The sequence below is a fragment of the Lissotriton vulgaris genome, chromosome 1_1 (genome assembly GCF_964263255.1).
Source record: "Lissotriton vulgaris chromosome 1_1, aLisVul1.2, whole genome shotgun sequence".
Taxonomy (NCBI): Eukaryota; Metazoa; Chordata; class Amphibia; order Caudata; family Salamandridae; genus Lissotriton; species Lissotriton vulgaris.
Genome location: NC_141685.1, coordinates 2,121,490,351 through 2,121,511,043, shown reverse-complemented (window position 1 = coordinate 2,121,511,043; position 20,693 = coordinate 2,121,490,351). Strand labels below are relative to the sequence as shown.

Here is a 20,693-nt window from a genome sequence, read left to right as displayed (position 1 = left end):
ATTACATTTAGGTGCCCTGCATAGCGCGAACTTCAAACACATGATGTCTCTATTAATGCAGCGTTAATGCTCCACGTGCAAAGCCAGCCTTTCCATCCTCTGAATGCATATAGAACCTACAAGTTTGGAGTACTGGTATTCCTATTTTCAACTCTATTGTGTCATTCTTGCACATCATCAGATCAGTATTCTTACATAACAGAACATGTTGAGTTCCCTTAAGAGAATGCACAGGTAGTCTCAAATTAACAAAACATTTTCCACTACCCATTCGTTTCATATATCTCATATTTTTTTAGGTAGTATTTCACCTATCTGGAACCCTTACAATCTCGATATAAAAATAATTGACTTACTTCTTGCAGTAGCTTTTCAGCAGATTACCAAAGCTTGGAAAGACTCCACTAAACTCTCTTATCAGGCGTGGTGGTATGCTGTGTGCTATAATCATAGATTAGATACAACATATGTTTATCCACCTGTTTTAGCCCCAAAAAGAAAGCAGTTATGGGATCCAGTTACTTCATTTTTTGATTCTTGTGCCCTTTGTTCTCTGCCTAAATCTCCCTTTCAACAAGAAGTTGCTAAAACTCCCTGAGTTCCTCTTTTTGTATTATATTTTTTCTTTTTCATAATACTCACAAAATTGCTATGCTGTTTACTATTATATTTCAAAGTAATGTATTACTCTTTATCTCATAGCTGGTATTTTTCTTTTTTTTTTCTTTTTGTATTTATCTCATTTGAACTGTTTTTTCTTATCTAATTTTTGATTTTTGATTCTCGTTCTCATGTATTTCATTTATTATTTCTGTATCAATTTCATGCATTCGTGTATTTAAATTGTTTATATGACTTTCAAAACTTTCAATAAAGCTTATTTTGAACTTAAAAAAAAAGAGAATGCACAGGTTACATCTTTGTACAAATTCATCAATGTCAACAGTGATATGGAAGATTTCATCCAATTTATCTACAGTTCAGCAATCTCCTCAAAGACCTTCAAATGCCTACTGACGGGTCCAAATTCTCCACTACAACATATAGGTATATTAAAATATTGTCAGCAGTTAGCAATATCACAAATGTTGTGGAAGATATTGAGATGTTGGGGAAGGAGTTTTGTTGCCAACACAAATGTTAGAGAGACAGGAGGCACCCTTGTCATGTTATCTTTCTATATTGTATGGCCCCAATACAATTCTGCTGAGTGAATAATTGCCAATGGCTAAAGTTATAACAAATTGATCTATTTCATTATGTTGTCTCCAAATCTATAACACCACTGGGAGATCCCGACACTAATCAAGTAACAGCAGCTATTTCCCTAACATCGCCATCCCAAGTAACTATAGAGCCAGATATTACTCATACTCAGATGAAAGAAGACTCACAATCAGCCTCCCCCAAGTCGCTTTTGGACAATATTGAGCTGATTGTACGTAGTTACATGCTTGCACTAGCAGAAAGATTTAAGGGGATGGAGTCAAGGCTAGGTAAAATAGAAGGGGACTTGACTGCACTAGGGAATTTTGTACGATCACAAGGTCCATTAAAAGTGCAACAACAAAAAGTTATCACAACAACACAATCCCTTTTAAAAAATGTTGTGGGCTCCACACCCCCTACATCCACTACAGGTAATAGCCAGGCAGCAGGAGCAACCCCAGCTGCCCCTAACCCCTTGCATGTGGCCGCGATAATACCTGATGGCAATACTTGTAATAAATCTCTGTCAACCGACTCAATAGCAGCCCAGGGTAGACCAACTACCACAACATCAAATAGCAATGCAGTTACTTCAGTCAATATTCTGACCAGGGAACCTAGCATTCTCCCGGATAGACTCCCTAGACCCGATGGGAAAGAGATTACCCGGGGCAGAGGGGGTCAGTCTGGGACACCACCTATGGAACTCCCACTACCGTACGTGGTTGTACTTACCGGGGTCCCGGAACTGCCAAATGGAAAAAGAGAGGGATACTCTCAATAAAAAATAAAATAATGCATTGGCTCTCTCTGTACAGACCAAAACCCAACCTGGTAAATGGCGAAATAGTCCATGTTCGCCGCCTGTCTTGGTTGGGGGGCAGAGTGAAGGATATTGGGGGTGACGTTGTGGTTATAAATTTTAGGGACAGAAAAGCAGTACACCATATCCTGAATTGGCCATTCGGTAATGAAAAGAATTGCATTGTACCACGTCCCCTGACGTACTTTTACCCCAGATCCACTGTCTTCCCCCAACAATACCTAAATAATAATACCTATCTTACCTCCCAATTCCTCAACATGGAGTCTGCCTTGAATCCTGCATATATGCACCATTTAGCCCCACCACCAGCTATACAAGGGTGGAATACAATCAATCAATCAATCATTGACACTTATAAAGCGCGCTACATACCCGTAGGGTCTCAAGGCGCTGGGGGGGGGGGGGGGGGGTGCCGCTACTGCTCGAACAGCCAGGTCTTCAGCTTCTTCCTGAAGGCGAGGTGGTCTTGGGTCAGGCGCAGGTCGGACGGGAGGGAGTTCCAGGTCTTGGCGGCCAGGTAGGAGAAGGACCTTCCTCCTGTAGTCGCTCTTCGGATGCGGGGGACGGCGGCGAGGGCGTGGTTGGCTGATCGGAGGTGGCGTTTGGGAGCGTAGAAGTTGACTCGGCTGTTGAGGTAGCTCGGGCCTTGGTCGTGTAGGGCTTTGTGTGCGTGGGTGAGGAGGCGGAAGGTGATTCTCTTGTTGATGGGGAGCCAGTGAAGGTCTCTGAGATGTCCGGAGATGTGGCTGGATCGTGGGATGTCGAGGATGAGTCTGGCTGAGGCGTTTTGGATCCGCTGGAGTCTCTTCTGGAGCTTGGCGGTGGTCCCGGCGTAGAGGGCGTTGCCGTAGTCCAGTCGGCTGGTGACGAGGGCCTGGGTGACGGTCTTCCTGGTCTCTGTGGGGATCCACCAGAAGATCTTCCGTAGCATGCGTAGGACGTTGAAGCACGCCGAGGAGACGCTGCTGACTTGCTTGGTCATGGAGAGGGAGGAGTCCAGGATGAAGCCCAGGTTTCGTGCATGGTCAGTCGGTTTGGGAGCGGTGCCCAGGGCGGGAGGCCACCAGGAGTCGTCCCAGGCGGAGGGAGAGGAGCCCAGGATGAGGACCTCCGTCTTGTCCGAGTTCAGTTTCAGGCGGCTGGTCGTCATCCACTCGGCTACCTCTTTCATCCCTTCGTGTAGGTTGGCTCTGGCGGCGGCGGGGTTGTTGGTCAGGGAGAGGATCAGCTGGGTGTCGTCGGCGTAGGAGATGATGCTGAGGTGGTGTTTGCGTACGATGGCCGCGAGGGGGCTCATGTAGACGTTGAAGAGGGTGGGGCTCAGGGATGATCCTTGGGGGACGCCGCAGATGACTTCGGAGGCCTCTGACTTGTACGGTGGTAGGCGGACTCTCTGTGTTCTTCCGTCGAGGAAGGAGATGATCCATTCCAGCGCCTTGTCCTGGATTCCGATGTTGCTGAGGCGCCGTATTAGGGTGCGGTGGCAGACCGTGTCGAATGCCGCGGAGAGGTCTAGGAGGATGAGGGCCGCTGTTTCTCCATTGTCCATCAGGGCTCGGATGTCATCGGTGGCGGCGATGAGGGCGGTCTCAGTGCTGTGTTTGGCTCGGAAGCCGGACTGAGAGGGGTCGAGGGATCCATTCGTCTCGAGGAAGGCGGCCATCTGCTTGTTGACGGTCTTCTCGATGACTTTGGCTGGGAACGGGAGAAGCGAGATGGGGCGGTAATTCTTGAGGTCGGTGGGGTCCGCTGTTGGTTTCTTGAGTAGAGCGCTGAGTTCGGCGTGTTTCCAGCTCTCGGGGAAGATGGCGGTGTCGAAGGATGTGTTGATGATGTCTCGCAGGTGGGGTGCGATGACAGCGTCGGCCTTGTTGAAGATGTGGTGAGGGCAGGGGTCGGTTGGTGATCCGGAGTGGATGGAGTTCATCGTGCGGATGGTGTCTTCTGTGCTGATCGGGGTCCAGGCGTGGAGGGTGGTGGTGGGGGGGGGTGGCTGATCGGTCGTGGTGTGCGTTGGTTGGTTGTTGAAACTGCTGTGTATGTCTGTGATCTTGTTGTGGAAGTATGAGGCGAGGGAGTTGCAGAGGTCTTGCGATGGGGTGATGTCGTTGTTTCCTGCGTTGGGGTTGGAAAGCTCTTTCACGATGTTGAAGAGTTCCTTGCTGTTGTGTGCGTTGTTGTCCAACCGGTCCTTGAATGCTGTTCTCTTGGCGGCGCGGATCAGCTGGTGGTGTTTCCGGGTGGCCAGTTTGTAGGAGGTCCTGTTGTCCGGTGTCGGGTCCCTTTTCCAGACTTTCTCGAGGGCTCGGCAGTTCTTCTTGGAGCTCTTGAGTTCGTCGGTGAACCATGGGGCCTTCTTGCTGCCGGGTCTGCTGGGCGGGGTCCTCAGCGGGGCGAGTTCGTCCGCGCAGTTGCTGATCCACTTCGTGATGTTATCGGCGGCCTGGCTGGGGTTCGCTGAGCTGGCAGGAGGGTGTTGGCTCAGGGAGGTGGCGAGCTGGTCTGCTGTGATCTTGTTCCAGCTCCTGCGGGCGGTGTGTTGCTGGTGTTGGTGGGTCGTCGTTCTCTTGAAGGTGAAGTGGACGCAGCTGTGGTCCGTCCATTGAAGCTCTGTGGCGTGGCTGAAGTCGATGTCTGTGCTGGATGAGAAGACGGCGTCGAGTGTGTGTCCGGCGAGGTGGGTGGGGGTGGACACCAGTTGCTTGAGTCCCAGGTTGGCGAGGTTGTCGAGCAGGGTGCTGGTGTTGTGGTCGTTGTTGTTATCCAGATGGAAGTTGAGGTCTCCCAGGAGGATGTAGTCAGCGGAGGAGAGGGCATGCGGGCTGACGAAGTCGGCGATGTCCTCGCTGAATTGCGTGCGTGGTCCAGGGGGTCGGTAGATCAGGGTGCCTCTGAGGGTGGTGTTCGGGTTGGTGTGGATCTGGAAATGCAGGTGTTCGGCGCTGGTCAGGGTGCTGTCGGTGCTGGTCGTGAGACGGATGGTGTTCCTGTGGATGATGGCGATGCCTCCTCCCATCTGGTTGGCGTTTCGGTCCCTCCGGACGATCTTGTAGCCCTCTGGGATAGCGATGGCGATGTCGGGAGCTGATGAGGCGTTCATCCAGGTCTCCGTGAGGAAGGCAACGTCAGGGGTTGTGGCGTCTAGAAGGTTCCAGAGTTCGATGGCGTGTCTGTGGACGGAGCGGGTGTTGAGCAGGATGCACTTGAGGTGGGTGCTGCTGGAGTTCGACTTGGCGGGTGCTGGTGCGAGGCAGGTCCGGATGCAGGAGAACTTGCAGGCGTGGCAGCTGAACGGTCCGTTGGTGCGTTTTGGAGTGGCTTGGTGGCATTCTGGGAGTCGGCCGGTGTTGAGAGCGATGAGGGTGGCGGCTGAGTACGCCAGGCGGGTAGGTCGGGGTCTTCGTGGGCCAGGGGTCCTGGCGCTGGTCGCGATCCGGTCGCGGACGGGCGCAGACGGGCTTACCTTTGGCGCGCCTTCGGCGCACAATCGGCGCGCCCGCTGCGCGTGACCGCTGCGCGTTCGCACGGTCGCCATTGAAGGCGAAGTGCGCGGGTGGGCGGGGCAGCTGGGAGGCGGGAGCGGGGAGGGTTACAGAAGACAAAAGGGGCGGGGACAAGCGGCGGTGGCGGGAAGGGAGGGCGGGGGGCGGCGCGGTAGGCGGACAACAAGGAAGGAGAGCAGACACGCTCAAATACAAAAAACAGGCACAAATCACCGCTAAAAGCGGCAAAAACAGAGAAAAACAGAGTTAAACAGGCAAGCACAAATTAATGACAAAAACAAGGCAAAAACCACTCGCAGCGGCGGCAGCCGGCAAACGAGGCAGCAGCGAGGCAGGGGCAGGCAAGGGGCACACGCAGCAGCTGGTGGCCGTGCGGCGCGGGGGTGTCCCACATAAAATAGGACTTAATGGTAATATGTCAAACCTGATACCATTTACTCCCCTAGAGCTCTCTAACAGGTTCGAGGCCTTCAGTGGCCTGGAGGAATGCGACTGATGTTTAAGGAGTGTAGAGGGTACGGGGGGGGGTGAAAATGTCTCATGCATTATAAGGTTACATGAAAAGATGGGTAGTTGTTGCCATGAAACAGAGACACATACTGCTGTAACATATGCTGATAAAAATAGTAGATCCCCTGTAGTATCACCCACAGCGTTTTCTGGGAACAATGAGGTGGCTCCAATGCTTTTACCCGCTATAAGGCCAGAAAATAGCGACTCTGAACACCACAAAAACCACCCCAGCACATCACTGTTAACTTTGGATTCTCCATCTAAAACTGATAACTCTTTTGTCTTGTATGGGGCTTCTGATCCTATCTTTGAGCATTCAGAACTGGTTGCAGTAAGCACCGCAGACTTGGTAGACACAAATGCAGTGATGCCCACCCCAATATCCGCTCCAATTATCAGAGAAACTTTTACCTGCCCTGTATCCGATGACCGTGTAAGCCTAATCTCATGGAACATAGCTGGCTTGGCCAATAAGTTACAAGACCCAGTCTGGTTATCATTCATCAAAAAATTTAGTATTGTGTGTCTTCAAGAGACTTGGTTGGAGGATAAAACCGTTCATATTGATGGTTTTTTAAGCTTCATTATCCCAGCGGTCGCCCCGATCAGGGGCAGAGGTAAGGGTGACCTGGCCACCTTTATTAACTTGGGTTTGCTCTGCAAAATAAGCAACTGTCATAACGATAATTTGAACATTCAGATGCTTGACCTAAAAAATTACAAGAATGTGTTGACCCTGGTTAACTTTTACAATGCTAATAGCAGTAATGATGTATGTAATATTGCTTCCTTAACAGAATTAATGAGCAAGAATGTTTACACTGTATCACGGCACTTGTTGATAGTAGGTGATTTTAATGTCCATCCATGTGGTAATCCAGGCTTTACCCAAATGGGTTCCTTGGGGTGTAATAGTGTTGAAGGTTTTCACTTCTCCCACACTAGGGGTGGCAAGAACTTAAATGACTTAGTGAATGACAATAATTTGACTGTAGCTATGTCCTTGGTTCCTGACACAAAAATTTTCGACACCCCAACCTTCAAAGGACATGGGCAGGGATCCTTCATTGATCATATATTAGTATCTTCAGATCTTGTACAATGGGTCTCGCACTTTACTATCCATACCAGTGTCTACAGTGATCATAATCCCTCGTCATTAACTTGGGCGGGCCTCTATCCACAAAACGACAGTCTCGCATTGATCGAGGCACGTTGAGTTGCATAAATGGCAGACGCCGCATTAAATGGACAATGATAAACCAAGACACTTTATACTCCAAAATAAACAGTGCATGTGAAGAGGAGCTGTTTGCATGTTCATCCTTTGACTCAACCCCCACGAATATTCTGACCGGGTTTGCGGGGCTGGTCTCTAAAATTGGTTCCATGCTTACAGCGCCAACAAAGGGGCAAAGTGGAAAAAATTCTAAATGGTTTGATCATAATTGCTCAAAGGCAAGTAGGGATCTGAAACATGCTCTAAAAATCAAACCTAGAGACTCCGATTTGATAAAAAATCTTCGCTTGGCCTATAGGAAGGCAATAGCTGTTAGAAAAAAGGAAATTAAGGTCAACATCATAGAATCCCTTCTAGATCCATCAGTGTTGGGGAACAGCAGCAAGTTTTGGCAAATAATCAACAAACCTTTGTTTGATAACCCAAATGACACAGCTCTTAGTACAAATATTTCAGAGGGGGAGTGGGTGACCCACTTCAGCACAATTTTTAAGAGCAATGAGCACTGGGAAGATCATGATTTTTTAACACCAACTGTGATCCCATTATGCTTCACAACAAATGAGGTTGCAAGGGGAATACAGGGTCTAACTAGCAACAAGGCCCCGGGCCCGGATGGACTACCGCCGGACCTGTTTAAGTCTAGTATCCCCTTTTGGGCTCCAGTTCTCACGGCTGTAATAAATGCAGCTGTGATAACGGGGTGCCCAAACACGTGGGGTCTATCGACTATAGTCCCCGTTTTTAAAAAGGGCGATCGCAGCAGCCCGTTATGTTACAGGCCGATTTCCTTAATAAATTCAGTAGCTAAAGTGGTAGGGGGTGTAATTCTTAACAGGTTATCTACATGGGCTAAAGATAATAACATTCTTTCACCTATACAATATGGGTTCAGACCAGGCCATTCGACCATTACGCAGTGCCTGAACCTATATTTGATTCTAAGTAAATATACCCTGGCGAGACAAGGAACTGTCTACATGGCATTTATGGACTTGTCGTCCGCTTTTGACTGCGTGGACAGAAGCTTACTATGGGCTACCTTGCTGAGAATGGGTGTAGAGAGGAATCTTGTCAACTTCCTAGCCGATTTGCACTCGGATACAAGAGCAAACGTCCGTTACACTCAAGACCTTAAAGTAACGGACGAATTTAGAATAAACCGGGGAGTTCGACAAGGCTGTATTCTGGCCCCATTCCTCTTTAACCTGTACATTAACGAATTGGAGGAATTTCTCTTAAATACTGAAGCAGATTACCCCCTAGTTGAGCGCAAAGGGGTACCTGTGTTACTCTATGCTGACGATGCTGTTTTTATATCTAGAACAGCAATCGGTCTCCAGAAATTACTAAAGTCCTACGTCATGAAAACAGGAAAGGGTACCCGGAAAATTGATCCCTTTAGCATAAATGGGGAGAAAATCCCCTCAACTAACTCCTTCTCATACCTTGGGGTCCTTTTAGATCATAAATTATCATGGGGCCCAGCAGTCTCTAAAAAGAAGGGCGAAACAACAAGGGTAAATGCGGCCATTCTTGGCTTTGCAAAAAAAATCGGCAATTGCCCTACGGCCGCATTGCTTAAATTGTATCAGGCAAAAAGTGTTGCTGTCGCCTGCTATGGAAGCGAGCTCTGGGGCTATCGCAAGATAAAAGACCTAGAGGTTACAGAAAATAACTTCCTGAAAAAGACACTGAGGCTACCAAGGGGTATTGGGAATTACTCTGTACATGAGGAGTTGGGGATGCCCTATTTAGGCGACAGAATAGCAGTAAATCCGGTTTTGTGTTGGCTGAATTGTTGGCTCAACACTGACATTCCACTAACACATGCCCTACTGAAAGAAGCCTTACTGCTAGACGGGAGGTTCAAAGTACCGTGGGTGAAGTACATAAAGGATTGTTTAACGGCAATTGGACGCCCTGACCTGTTTTATGCCCCCAACTCAATTATAAAATCTGATGTGGTTCTCGGTCAAGAACGCTATACTAATGTTAAGATGTACTGACAGAGAAGAGGTTGAGATACAGAAGGACAGTGTAAGGAAACACTTACTATTAAAAACCTGTCCACAAATGGAACCTTACCTGACATGGCCCATGACCAGCTATGAACGGTTTCTGCTAATAAGGTTCCGCTTTGATCTATATCATCTTCTACTGGCAGTACCAAGTGGGGCTCAACGGGGTGAAGTGTTGCCAGCTTGTGGCTGCGACGGAAAGTCTCCTCAAGATCTGGCGCACTTTCTTTTCATCTGCCCCTATTACTCCATCCCACGGAAATTATATCTTAAACCGTGCCTTAAAAAACTAAGTTTTGCACAAATCAAACCTGCACTTTACTATTTACAACTACTGAATAGTGATTGTACATTATTTGTCTGTAACTTTTTTTAAAAAGCCATCTGTTTTAGGAAAAGTATGGATGGATAATTATGCTGCGAATGTTTTAGGTGTTTTTTAAGAACACAGTTATTTATGTTTTTAACCAAATACTGCTCATGCCCATAGTGCCTGATGTACCATCTTTTTCTTTGTACTGTATACTGTGTGTTTTATTTGCCATATGAAATGAATTGTTTGTAATGTTTTTAAACGTGTACTTATGAATTGTACTTTTATGATTGTAAAATCTACAATTGAATAAAGATTTTTGAATTGAATTGAATTGACTTTCAAAACTTTCAATAAAGCTTATTTTGAACTTAAAAAAAAGAGAATGCACAGGTTACATCTTTGTACAAATTCATCAATGTCAACAGTGATATGGAAGATTTCATCCAATTTATCTACAGTTCAGCAATCTCCTCAAAGACCTTCAAATGCCTACTGACGGGGCCAAATTCTCCACTACAACATATAGGTATATTAAAATATTGTCAGCAGTTAGCAATATCACAAATGTTGTGGAAGATATTGAGATGTTGGGGAAGGAGTTTTGTTGTCAACACAAATGTTAGAGAGACAGGAGGCACCCTTGTCATGTTATCTTTCTATATTGTATGGCCCCAATACATTTCTGCTGAGTGAATAATTGCCAATGGCTAAAGTTATAACACATTGATCTATTTCATTATGTTGTCTCCAAATCCCAGCTTTCTTAATATATCTCCTACTAAACATCAAAATACATTTTCATCTCATACTGGTTATAAACTATCTCACCCATCTTTTTTTGAATGCGGGTATTTAGGGATTCTTTAGAATTTAGTCCGATCAGCCCGGTCATTATGTTCTTAGTCTAGCATCACTCTATGTCTTTCTTAACCAAGTAAGTCCATGTAGTCCAAACGAACAAGTTACTTACCTTCGGTAACGATATATCTGTAAGAAACAGTAGTTAGTATTAGATTCCTTACCTCAGAATATCCCCAGGCGTCAGACTGGATCCGGAAATTTTTCTGCGTAGAAGTACCCATGCGCGTCAGTAGGCGTCGTCCACGGCTCCGCGGCCGTCGTCGGCGTTGTGGGCGCCGTGATGACGTTGTCGGAGTACTTAGACGCCGCCTCCCCGCGCTGAAGTCCGTTCTTCTTTTTTCCGCGCCAGCTGCGCTGATCCGGGAAAAAGTGGTATCCATAGTCAATTTTTGACTAACTTTTCTGATCCTTTGATAATTTTTTCGAAGTCCTCTCGACTCCGAACGGTGCCGGTAGGGATGCCTGGCTTTAAACCCTGTGAGGACTGCGACCGACTGATGTCGGTTACCGACCCTCACCGCCGGTGCCTTCACGGTCTCTGCTTCGACCACGACGACAAGGCCTGCCCCGACTGCCGAGCCATGACGTCACTACTGCCTGGACAGCCAAGTCCAGAGGGATGGCTTTTTTGGCCGTTCCGTCCTCCAGGACTTTCTGGTGTGATTATTCGGGCTAGACTGTTCCCATGAGGGACAGGGTCAAACTGGTTTGCATATGACCATGTCTGAACTGGGGTGGTGGAGTGAGCTAAAGAATGATGATGGATTAAACCCAGATCAGTTGACTGGGGGTGAGTGTTTGATTTGCTCAAATGCTCCATCCATCATCCCCTTTGGTATAGGTTTGGTAGAAAAGCATTTGAAGCAGGAGGTCAGTTTCAGGATGGGAAACTTAAAAGCAAAATTAAACAAAAGGACCCATGGTCTGTGGACAACTAATGTTACAAGAATGAGATCAATTTCTGTTCTCAAGCAAAGAGATCCCTGGTAGATTAAGGAATCATTTTCAGGATGTGTCATTGAGGGATCCTGGGTCCCTTAGAGGGAGTCCAACAGGCATACTATGCTAACTTTAGCTTGACTGAACATTTTAGCTAGGAAACCAAAGCCTGCATCTGTAATTTGTCTTGGAATACGCATATCCTTTGACACGAGGTAAACTGGCAATATGCCCACTATGGTTTTCACGATATAGCAGAATGGAGTAAGTCAATAGACAGTTAGTGTGAGGTCTAAATAACAACCAATAGGTGGCCCTAAAGGGACATGGCTAAACACAGACAGATTTCTCTTATGAGGGTATGCAGGTTTTTTATATGCTCTCCCCCAAAATGCATTGAACCACTTCCTCGTCTCTACAAGCTATTAAGCAGCCCACTCTTCTATTGACGGTCTTCAGTGGCTTTTACCAAATCAAGTCTGGCTGGAGAATCCACCACAGAGAGGTTTACTTTACTTATACTGACAGAAGCCAGTTCCCTCAAACATATAATGGAAGAGTTACTCAAGGTGCCAGTTGAGAACATTTTCATAAAAGATCTTGGAGGTAGTCACCACATGGGTTACAGACGTACTTTTGGGAAGTGATATCATCGCACCTCTATAAAACGATGTGCCCCTAAAGGAAATGTGGTACGAACAACTTGCTCAGTCAAGGTCTTCGATGTATACATCTAGAAAAGCAACCTCTTTAATCTGTACAAAAAACAGAATTTCACTGAAGATGGTGTTTTCTTGCATGGTGATATAGAGCAAATTTGGACTCAAACTATACACTACTAGTCCTCATATTTACTACCTCTTTCGTTGGTTGGAAAAATTGAACACAATTATTTCTTGTGGAGTATGCTCTCTAAAGCACTCACTCAGGTACAAATACCATTTAAGATGAGAGCATGGTCAGACAGACAGCACTGAACCTTGCTAGATCAGCACATCATAAAACCTAGCTCAATTCCCATCACAAGGCTTTATAAGGTGGTTACAAAAACAGGCAACCAGTGACATGTATTACCTACAACTAAGAAGCCTTGCCCATAAAATAAGACTTCAATATAGCCCCACCCATCTAATGTGGTAAAATAAAATGGAGAATGGAGGCAAACACTAAGAAAGCACACACACAATGTAAAAAACTGCATCACGATACTTCAGCTTGGCACAATTTCCCCTACTTCCTCTAGATTATATGGTTTTAAAGGCTAGGATTAGGGCCCCTATAGGGGGACTCGGGGTCTATTAGAAAATCAATGGTTCCCCTACTTAAAAAAAGGTTCTGTAAGTTTACAGACTGTCTATAGAAAGTCACACGCATGGCACTTTAACCTCTAGTTTTCTAGACTTTAAAGGATGTGTTGGCTTTGAACTGTTTATGGATGCCATTGAAGCACCCCAGGCAAGAGCCTTATATATCCAATTTAGGTATGGTTCATTGCCTCTAAATTCAAGAACAAGTACCTGGGAAAATGCATCCATACTGCCAGTATGCACCACCTGTCAAGCTTCCACTGCGACCCTTGTACATTTTCAATTTTTTTGTCACACCTATGTTGATCATCGTAAAAAATGGATTTTGCCTGTATGCCGTTCTTTATGCTTCACACGGCCAAATGATGCATTAAGAATTTTTGTGTGTGAATAACTCATAATTATGAGCAACATACCATCTCTATAGAATTCTGCCATGAATTGTTTTTAATATGACAAAATATTGATTGTTTTTAAAACCTATAATGCTGCTATTTATACTAAGGGATGTTTTAAAGCAATTTTATTTTAAAATGATGTATTTTACTGTAATTTTAACTGTTTTACTTATATGATGTGTTTTGATTTTCTCCTTGCCTCGGAAAATCGTCACCGCCTCCAGACCAACGGGTGTCTCGCCTGAACCAAAGACCTCCGATGCCGGGTCTCTTAAAATTACCACAAGCAGACGAGTAGAGAAACCACACGCTGGCGAGACCATGTACCAGACAAATTGATTTATTTGTCAACCCTCGGACGCGTTTCCCCTGACCCGCAGGCTTGTTCACCAAAGTTACAATACAAACATTTACCTTTTTAAAGTGCAAAAGTGTTGGGTCACGTGAACGGAATCAAGTTACAGTCAAAGTAATGGAAGAAAGACTTATGGTTACTCCCTTTACAAAAATTAGAAAAAAGACATTATCCGACAATTCATTGTTAACACACAGTAAATTAGGTAACATATTTTAGATTCATTCTTGCATGATTAAATTGACTTCATCCAGAGCTTTATTAACCCCAAGTTACGTTTGAAAATTACAATCTTGCTCGGGCTTTAATATATTCCTCTCGCCTGGTAGATAACGCCCAAGTGGGCAAATAAACCCCCTAATGAAATGCAATCAATGATCTATTTTGTCAAAATACATCTTAGCTGTGCACTCTGATGTTCAACAGATACGGCCCAAGTGGGCAAATACAATTGGTTTCCGAAGTTTGCCCAAAGAACATGTGCCACACTCAAACCTTTTTGTGTAATTAAAAACAACTTCATTGAAGGAGCGAGGATCATCAACCTGCTTCTCCCCATTTTTCTAGAATTCGTACAGCACCCATAGAACAAATTGCAACAATTTCTCAGATTCAATCACAACCTAGAAAGTTCCCTTCCTAAAGATGTGTTTTCAGATCTTCCTCCAGATTAAGACCCCCAGGGGCCTTGGCGTTGAGTTCCAGGATGTACCTGGATTCCAAACGCCTCAACTTTTTGCAGGCGATCCCCGCTCCGCATGCTACTTGGAATGGAGTCAATAACAAAGTAACAGAGCCCTGTTACATCCTGATTATGAAATGTCTCAAAATGCCGGGCCACCGGATAGGCTTGATCTGCATGTTTAATGGCTCTCATATGCTGCAAGATGCGTACATGGACTGGATGGATCGTGCTGCCCACGTATCTCAGCCCGCAAGGGCATTGAAGTACGTAGACAGCATAGTCCGTTTTACAGTTGAAAAAACCTTTTATCGATTTTGATCTTTTGGAGATTCCTGTTTGATATATGCGGGTGTTAACTCCCGCAGTGCACGCCTTACACTTAGAGCATTTTATGAAGCCCGGTTTTCTTTTGAGCCAGTCTACCCCGCTCTTTTGTTTCTGAGGTGCTGCCGGTAGCGTGTTAGAGACCAACATTTGTTTAAAAGATTTGGCTTTTCTGAAGGTAATCTAGGGTCTCTTGTTCACCATATTTTCAAGTACTGGATCATTGGCTATGAGATGCCAGTGCCTGTTGATTATACCCCTCACTGCCTTATGCTGTTTATTATAAGTAGTGATCATTCTAATTTGGTTCACAGAGTGATCCTTTGCTTTGTCCTTAGGGTTTTTTTTAACATGATGTCCTCTCTGCTTCTCATTTTAGCCTTCCGTATCGCACTTGTGATGTTAGAGTGTGTATAGCCCCTAGCTTTGAACCTTTTCTCAAGAGTGTTAAGTTCTCTGACCTGTCCTTCAGGATCACTGCAGTTACGTATTACATGCAGACTTTCCCCATAGGGGATGCTTCTAATGAGGCTAGTTGGGTGGAAACTGTCTGCGTGTAGCAGTGTATTCCCTGCTGTGGGCTTTCTGAATAGTTGTGAATGCAGTCGGCCATCTTTTACAAAGATTGTTAAATCTAGGAAATTTAAGGATGTTGTGCTGATTTCACTGGTGAATTTTAGGTCGAGATTGTTGGCCTGTATTTTCTTCACAAAATTCTGTGCACTGACCTCTGTGCCTTTCCAGGCTACAAATAGGTCGTCTATATAACGACTCCACTGTAGTATGTTGTCCCTCCATTCAATGTGGTATTCCGCTCGGATCACCTGCTCCTCCCACCAGCCCATATGCAAATTAGCATAGCTGGGGGCGAAGCAGGTGCCCATCACGGTGCCACATATTTGTTTATACAGAGAAGACTCAAAAAGAAAAAAGTTGTTATTCAAACAAACTGACGTCATGTCCACCAGCATTTGTGAGTGTAACCAAAGATTTATCGGTCTGGCCCTCAGTGCATGCTTGATGGCCCTTAGGCCATCTTCATGTTTAATTCGAGTGTAGAGTGTTGTGACGTCAATGGTCATGAGGAGATAATCATCCTCCCATGGTAGGTCATAGATCTTACGCAGGAATTCTCCCGAGTCTTGGACATAAGAGGGGAGTTGTTTAACCAAGGGGCAGAGGAAAGCGTCAATGAATTTAGAAACGTTCTCAAGTGCCCCCCCAATAGCAGAAATTATAGGCCTCCCTGGGGGGTTGTCAGGACATTTATGCACTTTTGGAATTAAATAGAACACAGGTGTTACTGGATTACACACTTTAAGAAATTGCAACTCTTCTTTAGAGATCAAACTCTGATTGTACCACTCTTGCAACTGTTTGTTATACTTTTCAAAGTTTTCAATCATTTCATTCTCATTGACTTTAACATAGTTGTACTTATTGTTAAGTGGTTTATAGCTTTCAGATAAATATTGTTCTCTGTCCCACAGGACGACATTTCCCCCTTTGTCTGCATCGCGTACAATGCAACTGCTGTTCGATTTCAACTTGTTAACTAAGGCAAAATACTCCTTTTCCTGCTTAGAGAATGTTTTATGTTTCACACTGGTACATTTCTCAAGATTCTTAAGATCATTGACCACCAACTCATGAAAAATATCAACAGAGTCTCTCACATTTAAGGGGGTGAATTTGATTTTGGTCTGAATTCAGTGCTGACAGTTTTTGAAATGTCCACATTTTGGTCTTTAGCTATTTCTTTAGCTCGGCTATAGGCACCCTCTGATTCTCCTCGTGCATCGCCATTCGACCCCAGATCCAAAAGTAAAACAGTCTCATTGTCATCAATGTCCATACTTTGCAACTCCATCATCAAATCCATGTCGGAGACTTGTAGATTACCATTTTCATTAGCAGGAGCTCTGTTCCCCATGTCTTTCGGCGGTTGCTTAAATTTGTTAAGAGCGAAGAACTTTTTCAACTTTAGATTTCTCACCAGTTTATAAGTGTCTATACGTGTATCAACATAGTTAAATTCTGCCGGTGGACAGAAGGACAGGCCCAGTTTTAAAACTTGCTCTTCCTTGGGCGTAAGTGTTATCTTGGTCAAATTGATGATAGTTGAGTCTTTAACGCCTTGTTGCTCCAAATTAGCGGCATTCATTTCGAATTTTTGTTGGCGTTTTTTCCTCCCCTTGCGCCGCCTGTACCTCTGCCTCTTCCTCTTGGTTTTGCTGTGTAAGACACTTGTCGTCTCGGTCTTAGATTGAATCTTCGTTCCTCCTCTAAAAAAGCAAACTCGTCTATGACAGATGGAACTGTAGTTCTTTCTCCTCCTCCCCCACTTGCGCCTTATATATAATGTTCTGAGGTTTTTAGTATGAAGAAAGTTCGATTTAAGACTTCTGACAAGGAGACCAGAGATTCAAGAGAACTGTTTTTCAGGCCGATACTCACGTGTCTGAAAACAGCTTTGACATTCAGAAAATGATGCACATTAATGACAAATAAAATTCTATTCGAAGACCATTATGCATGTATGAAATATTTCTGTAATAATTTTGCTTACAGTAATAAAAGTAAACAATAATAATATAAAAGGTTGCTTCATGCAGAGTATTGACAGGCTTAACCTCAATTTAAGCCTGTGAGCAAATGCATAGGGAAAAAGTTGGAAACCTGTGAAAGAACGCTAACAAAGTGTACAAATGTACCTCACTACAGAGCGCAGCATCCCCCATATAATATGTCAGTCTACAAGTCTCGATTGCTGATTGAATATAAGCGTCTTTCCAAACTCCCCAGGTCAGTTATGCCCACTTCCTACTTACTGCACGTATAGATAACAGCAGTCAGGGTTCTCTCAATTAAAAACTGCAGTTTGAAAAGAAAACGGAAGGAACCTGTTTTGCAAAACGACTCCTTACCTCTGTCCAACGAGGCTTTGTTGAGCACAAGAGCATCTTCAATATCATAACCACTGTAACTCATTACTGCCACCGTAGCGTTTTGTCCCGCTGGTAGTTTTTCAAATTCTATCAGTTCTATGGTTCTCGTTTTAACCATAGGTTTTTGCGGGTATGCTAGCAGATACATAAGGGTATCAATTCTATTTCTCTGGTTGTAACCAATAGTACCTAGAAAAAAAGAAGAAATGGGTAAAGGTGAAATTAATAAATCTGTCACACCTGTGGTCACTTTTTCATCACCCAGTACTGTTTTCTAAGTACAACACTTTAAAAGATGAAAAACATAACTGGTGCAATTATTTGCTATAACAGCCCAAAAAGTTCCTTCATACATTCCCAAATGGAATCAGTGTGCAAACCTTAGCGGTTTTCACAATTACATGTGACTAGTATGCATAAATATTACACTCTCGCTCTTTGAAGACACTTCCAAGGTCCCTGCTCGAATGCATGCATCGCTCTGTCCTTTGGATCATCTGGCACTGCCAGGCCCTCCGTGTTCACCTATAGTAGGCTGGTATCCTCCTCCATTCAGTGTGCTCCTTCAATCCTGCTGTGCTCTGGAAGACCATCACGGCCATATCGGCCTCTTCAGCTGCAGAAGCCACACTGATGTTTTGCTGCATGCTTTCATCACTATTTTCCACTGTATATTACATTTTCAGAAGGTATTGTTCGTCGTATTGTAACTAAATATCCAAATCCGCTCTCTATCGTGGGTCTAGTCCCTCGCTGGGACACAGTTGTCTTATACTCTCTGGAAGATTCCTACTTCCCTTCCAGTGCCACAAAGATTGTGTGTTTGTGTTGGCTGAAGGGACCTCTTAAAGCAGCATCTGTGCATTCAGTCCGTGGCTCTGTCTGGGTGTGGGAGCCACAGCTTTCAGATCCAACTCACTAGCAGCTGCTTATTTCTTCGTCAAAATTCTGCCTGGAGAATTAGTGATAGTTCCTCTCGTCTGAGTCTCGCTGTATTTGCCTGATGCACATCCCAGCGGATCCCAATTCTCTCGTCAGCATTATTTCAATCATTATTTTGGACATTGTACCTCCATTTTACTTTGAAATATGCAAAGTGATTTACACCCATTCTATAAGCCTTTGCAGGGTTGACTATTTCCGTTTCTATCACTGAATCTGCACCACCACTTGTAGGACTTTCAACAGAGCATGTCTTTTCTTATCAGTATTCGGCCACACCTGCCACAAGGCCATTTCTTGGGAGAGGTCTACAAATTTTGATATTTGTCCTTCAGGAAAGCCCCTTAAAGATCACCAGCAGAACTCTTTCCTTGGTCCAGTCTTACAGGATGGCAGAAATAGTGTAGCAATGCATCCTGTCCCCAGAGATTCAAGGCACTTATCACTAAAAGGGGATTGTACGCAAGATTCGAATTGTATCAGTGCCAAGGTGAGCAGGGACCTTCAATGATGTTGAAGATTGGAGCACAGGACTGACTGGTTGATGCAAGAGTCCTCCCTGGAGTTTGAAGAGCAAGCTCCTGAGACCCCGGAGAAAACAGACCTGAATGAGTTTCGGCATCCCTCCTCGGCCTGAAGTACTGCTCTTATTCTTACTCTTCAGACGCTGGGAGGCTGCAGTGTATCATCGCTTCGAAGAGACACCAACTTCGTTCTGCCTCTTCCAGTAATTGTGTGTGGTACAGCTTGCTCAGCATTTGGGAATCACCTTCAGATGAAGGAGTATGCCAGTATTACACCACCGAGTAGATGGGCCCTTATAGACCAATGGTGTGTTGCTGTGTGTATTCATTCTGAAGCCTATTTAATCTATGCGATGACCTCACACTGAGGCACGGTTAGAAGCTGCAGAAGCAAACTGAAAATGAGCCAATATTAAGCTGATCCAGCACTAAGAGATCGACTCACGAGTCCCTCAGACTGTAAGAATTCTAGCCTTCATTGAAAGGGCAAGGAGAAGTGGCATGGAGGAGATAAAGAGGGAAGCTGAAATCTGTCCAGTAAAGAACATATATGGCAAGCTTGGTTTCTTTGAATCCTAAAAGCACATATTTGCCAGCATGGTACTTTCCTCAGAGAGTGATAGTCGCAAAGGCTAGGGTCACATCAAGACTTAACAATGCTATGTGCCACATGGTCACTTACCTCAATGATGCCATTCAGTGTCTACACTAAGTTCAATTAGCAGCAGCTCGACCTACTACTCCTCATAGAGCTTATATCATTACAGCACTGCCCTCTTTGCACTCACAGAACTATTCTCTTTCCAGAGCATTTTACAGGCGTTCGTAGCTCTGAGAAACCATAGAGTAAAACAAAAATGTATGTTATGTATCTTTAAGGTCTACGGTAGAGACACCTTTACAAAATAACTAATAATAAAAACAATGCAGTGATGCGGGTAATGGGTCATCTTCCTTCAGCCAATTTCTTTTTTGAAGTGTCAGTCACATTTGAATCGACCCAAATGATAGAGATTTGGTGTTTGAAAGGCTAGACATGTGCATTACAACCCACCAGGGCACTTGGAGCTTCTAGGCTGCAGACAGCACTGCAGCCATCACACTTGGAGTATCATTTATGTTGCTCAACACTAGAGCTTAGTACCTCCCATTTTGGATAATGTAAAAGTGTCTACTTGAACATGCTTGCCATTACCTTGACATTCTCTGGCAAGACTGGCACCTACATATCAGTATCCGGGGCGCATTTGCCAGAGTTTCATTTAGTCTGCTGAGATAGGACTGGAAGGCTAGTCCTTTGCTTCATTTTTTTTTTAAGGAAACAGCTTCCACAAAGCTAATCTTTGAATGTGACGAATACACTACAAATAATTTGCTGCAAGACTGATAAATATTCTATATTCTCTCAGTAAATGAAGATGTTCAGACATTAGTTTCTTTACATCCATTTTGCCTGATTGGTCAAATCGCGCATGGAGCACTAATTTTATTTAACGAGAACATTTGTAAATCCAAAGAAGAATTATTAATAGGAAAGTACTATTACAAAAAGACTGCAATCATCACGGTTATGCTGCATGGAAATGCATTGCTGCAAGGAAAAGACATTTGATTATTTCGAAGGGATCAAAACACAGCCGATCTTATTTCAATCTATAAACTCATCACCCTTACTATCAAAAAAAATTTACGTTGCCTTTTTAGTGGTACTCAGTATATATTTACTCCAAACCCCTCTCCATTCTGAGGCCGGATGGCGGAATACCTTGTGGACTGCTGGGG

At 44.7% G+C, this 20,693-nt stretch overlaps 1 protein-coding gene across 1 annotated transcript in view; it reads right to left on the bottom strand.

The window, feature by feature from the left end:
- Positions 1–20,693, bottom strand: part of POLR3B (RNA polymerase III subunit B) — a 1,027,565-nt gene that overhangs the window by 290,921 nt on the left and 715,951 nt on the right. Inside the window, exon 20 of the mRNA XM_086921773.1 lies at positions 17,425–17,634. Within this exon, the coding sequence (XP_086777899.1) occupies positions 17,425–17,634 (210 nt within the window). The remainder of the gene's footprint in view (positions 1–17,424; positions 17,635–20,693) is intronic.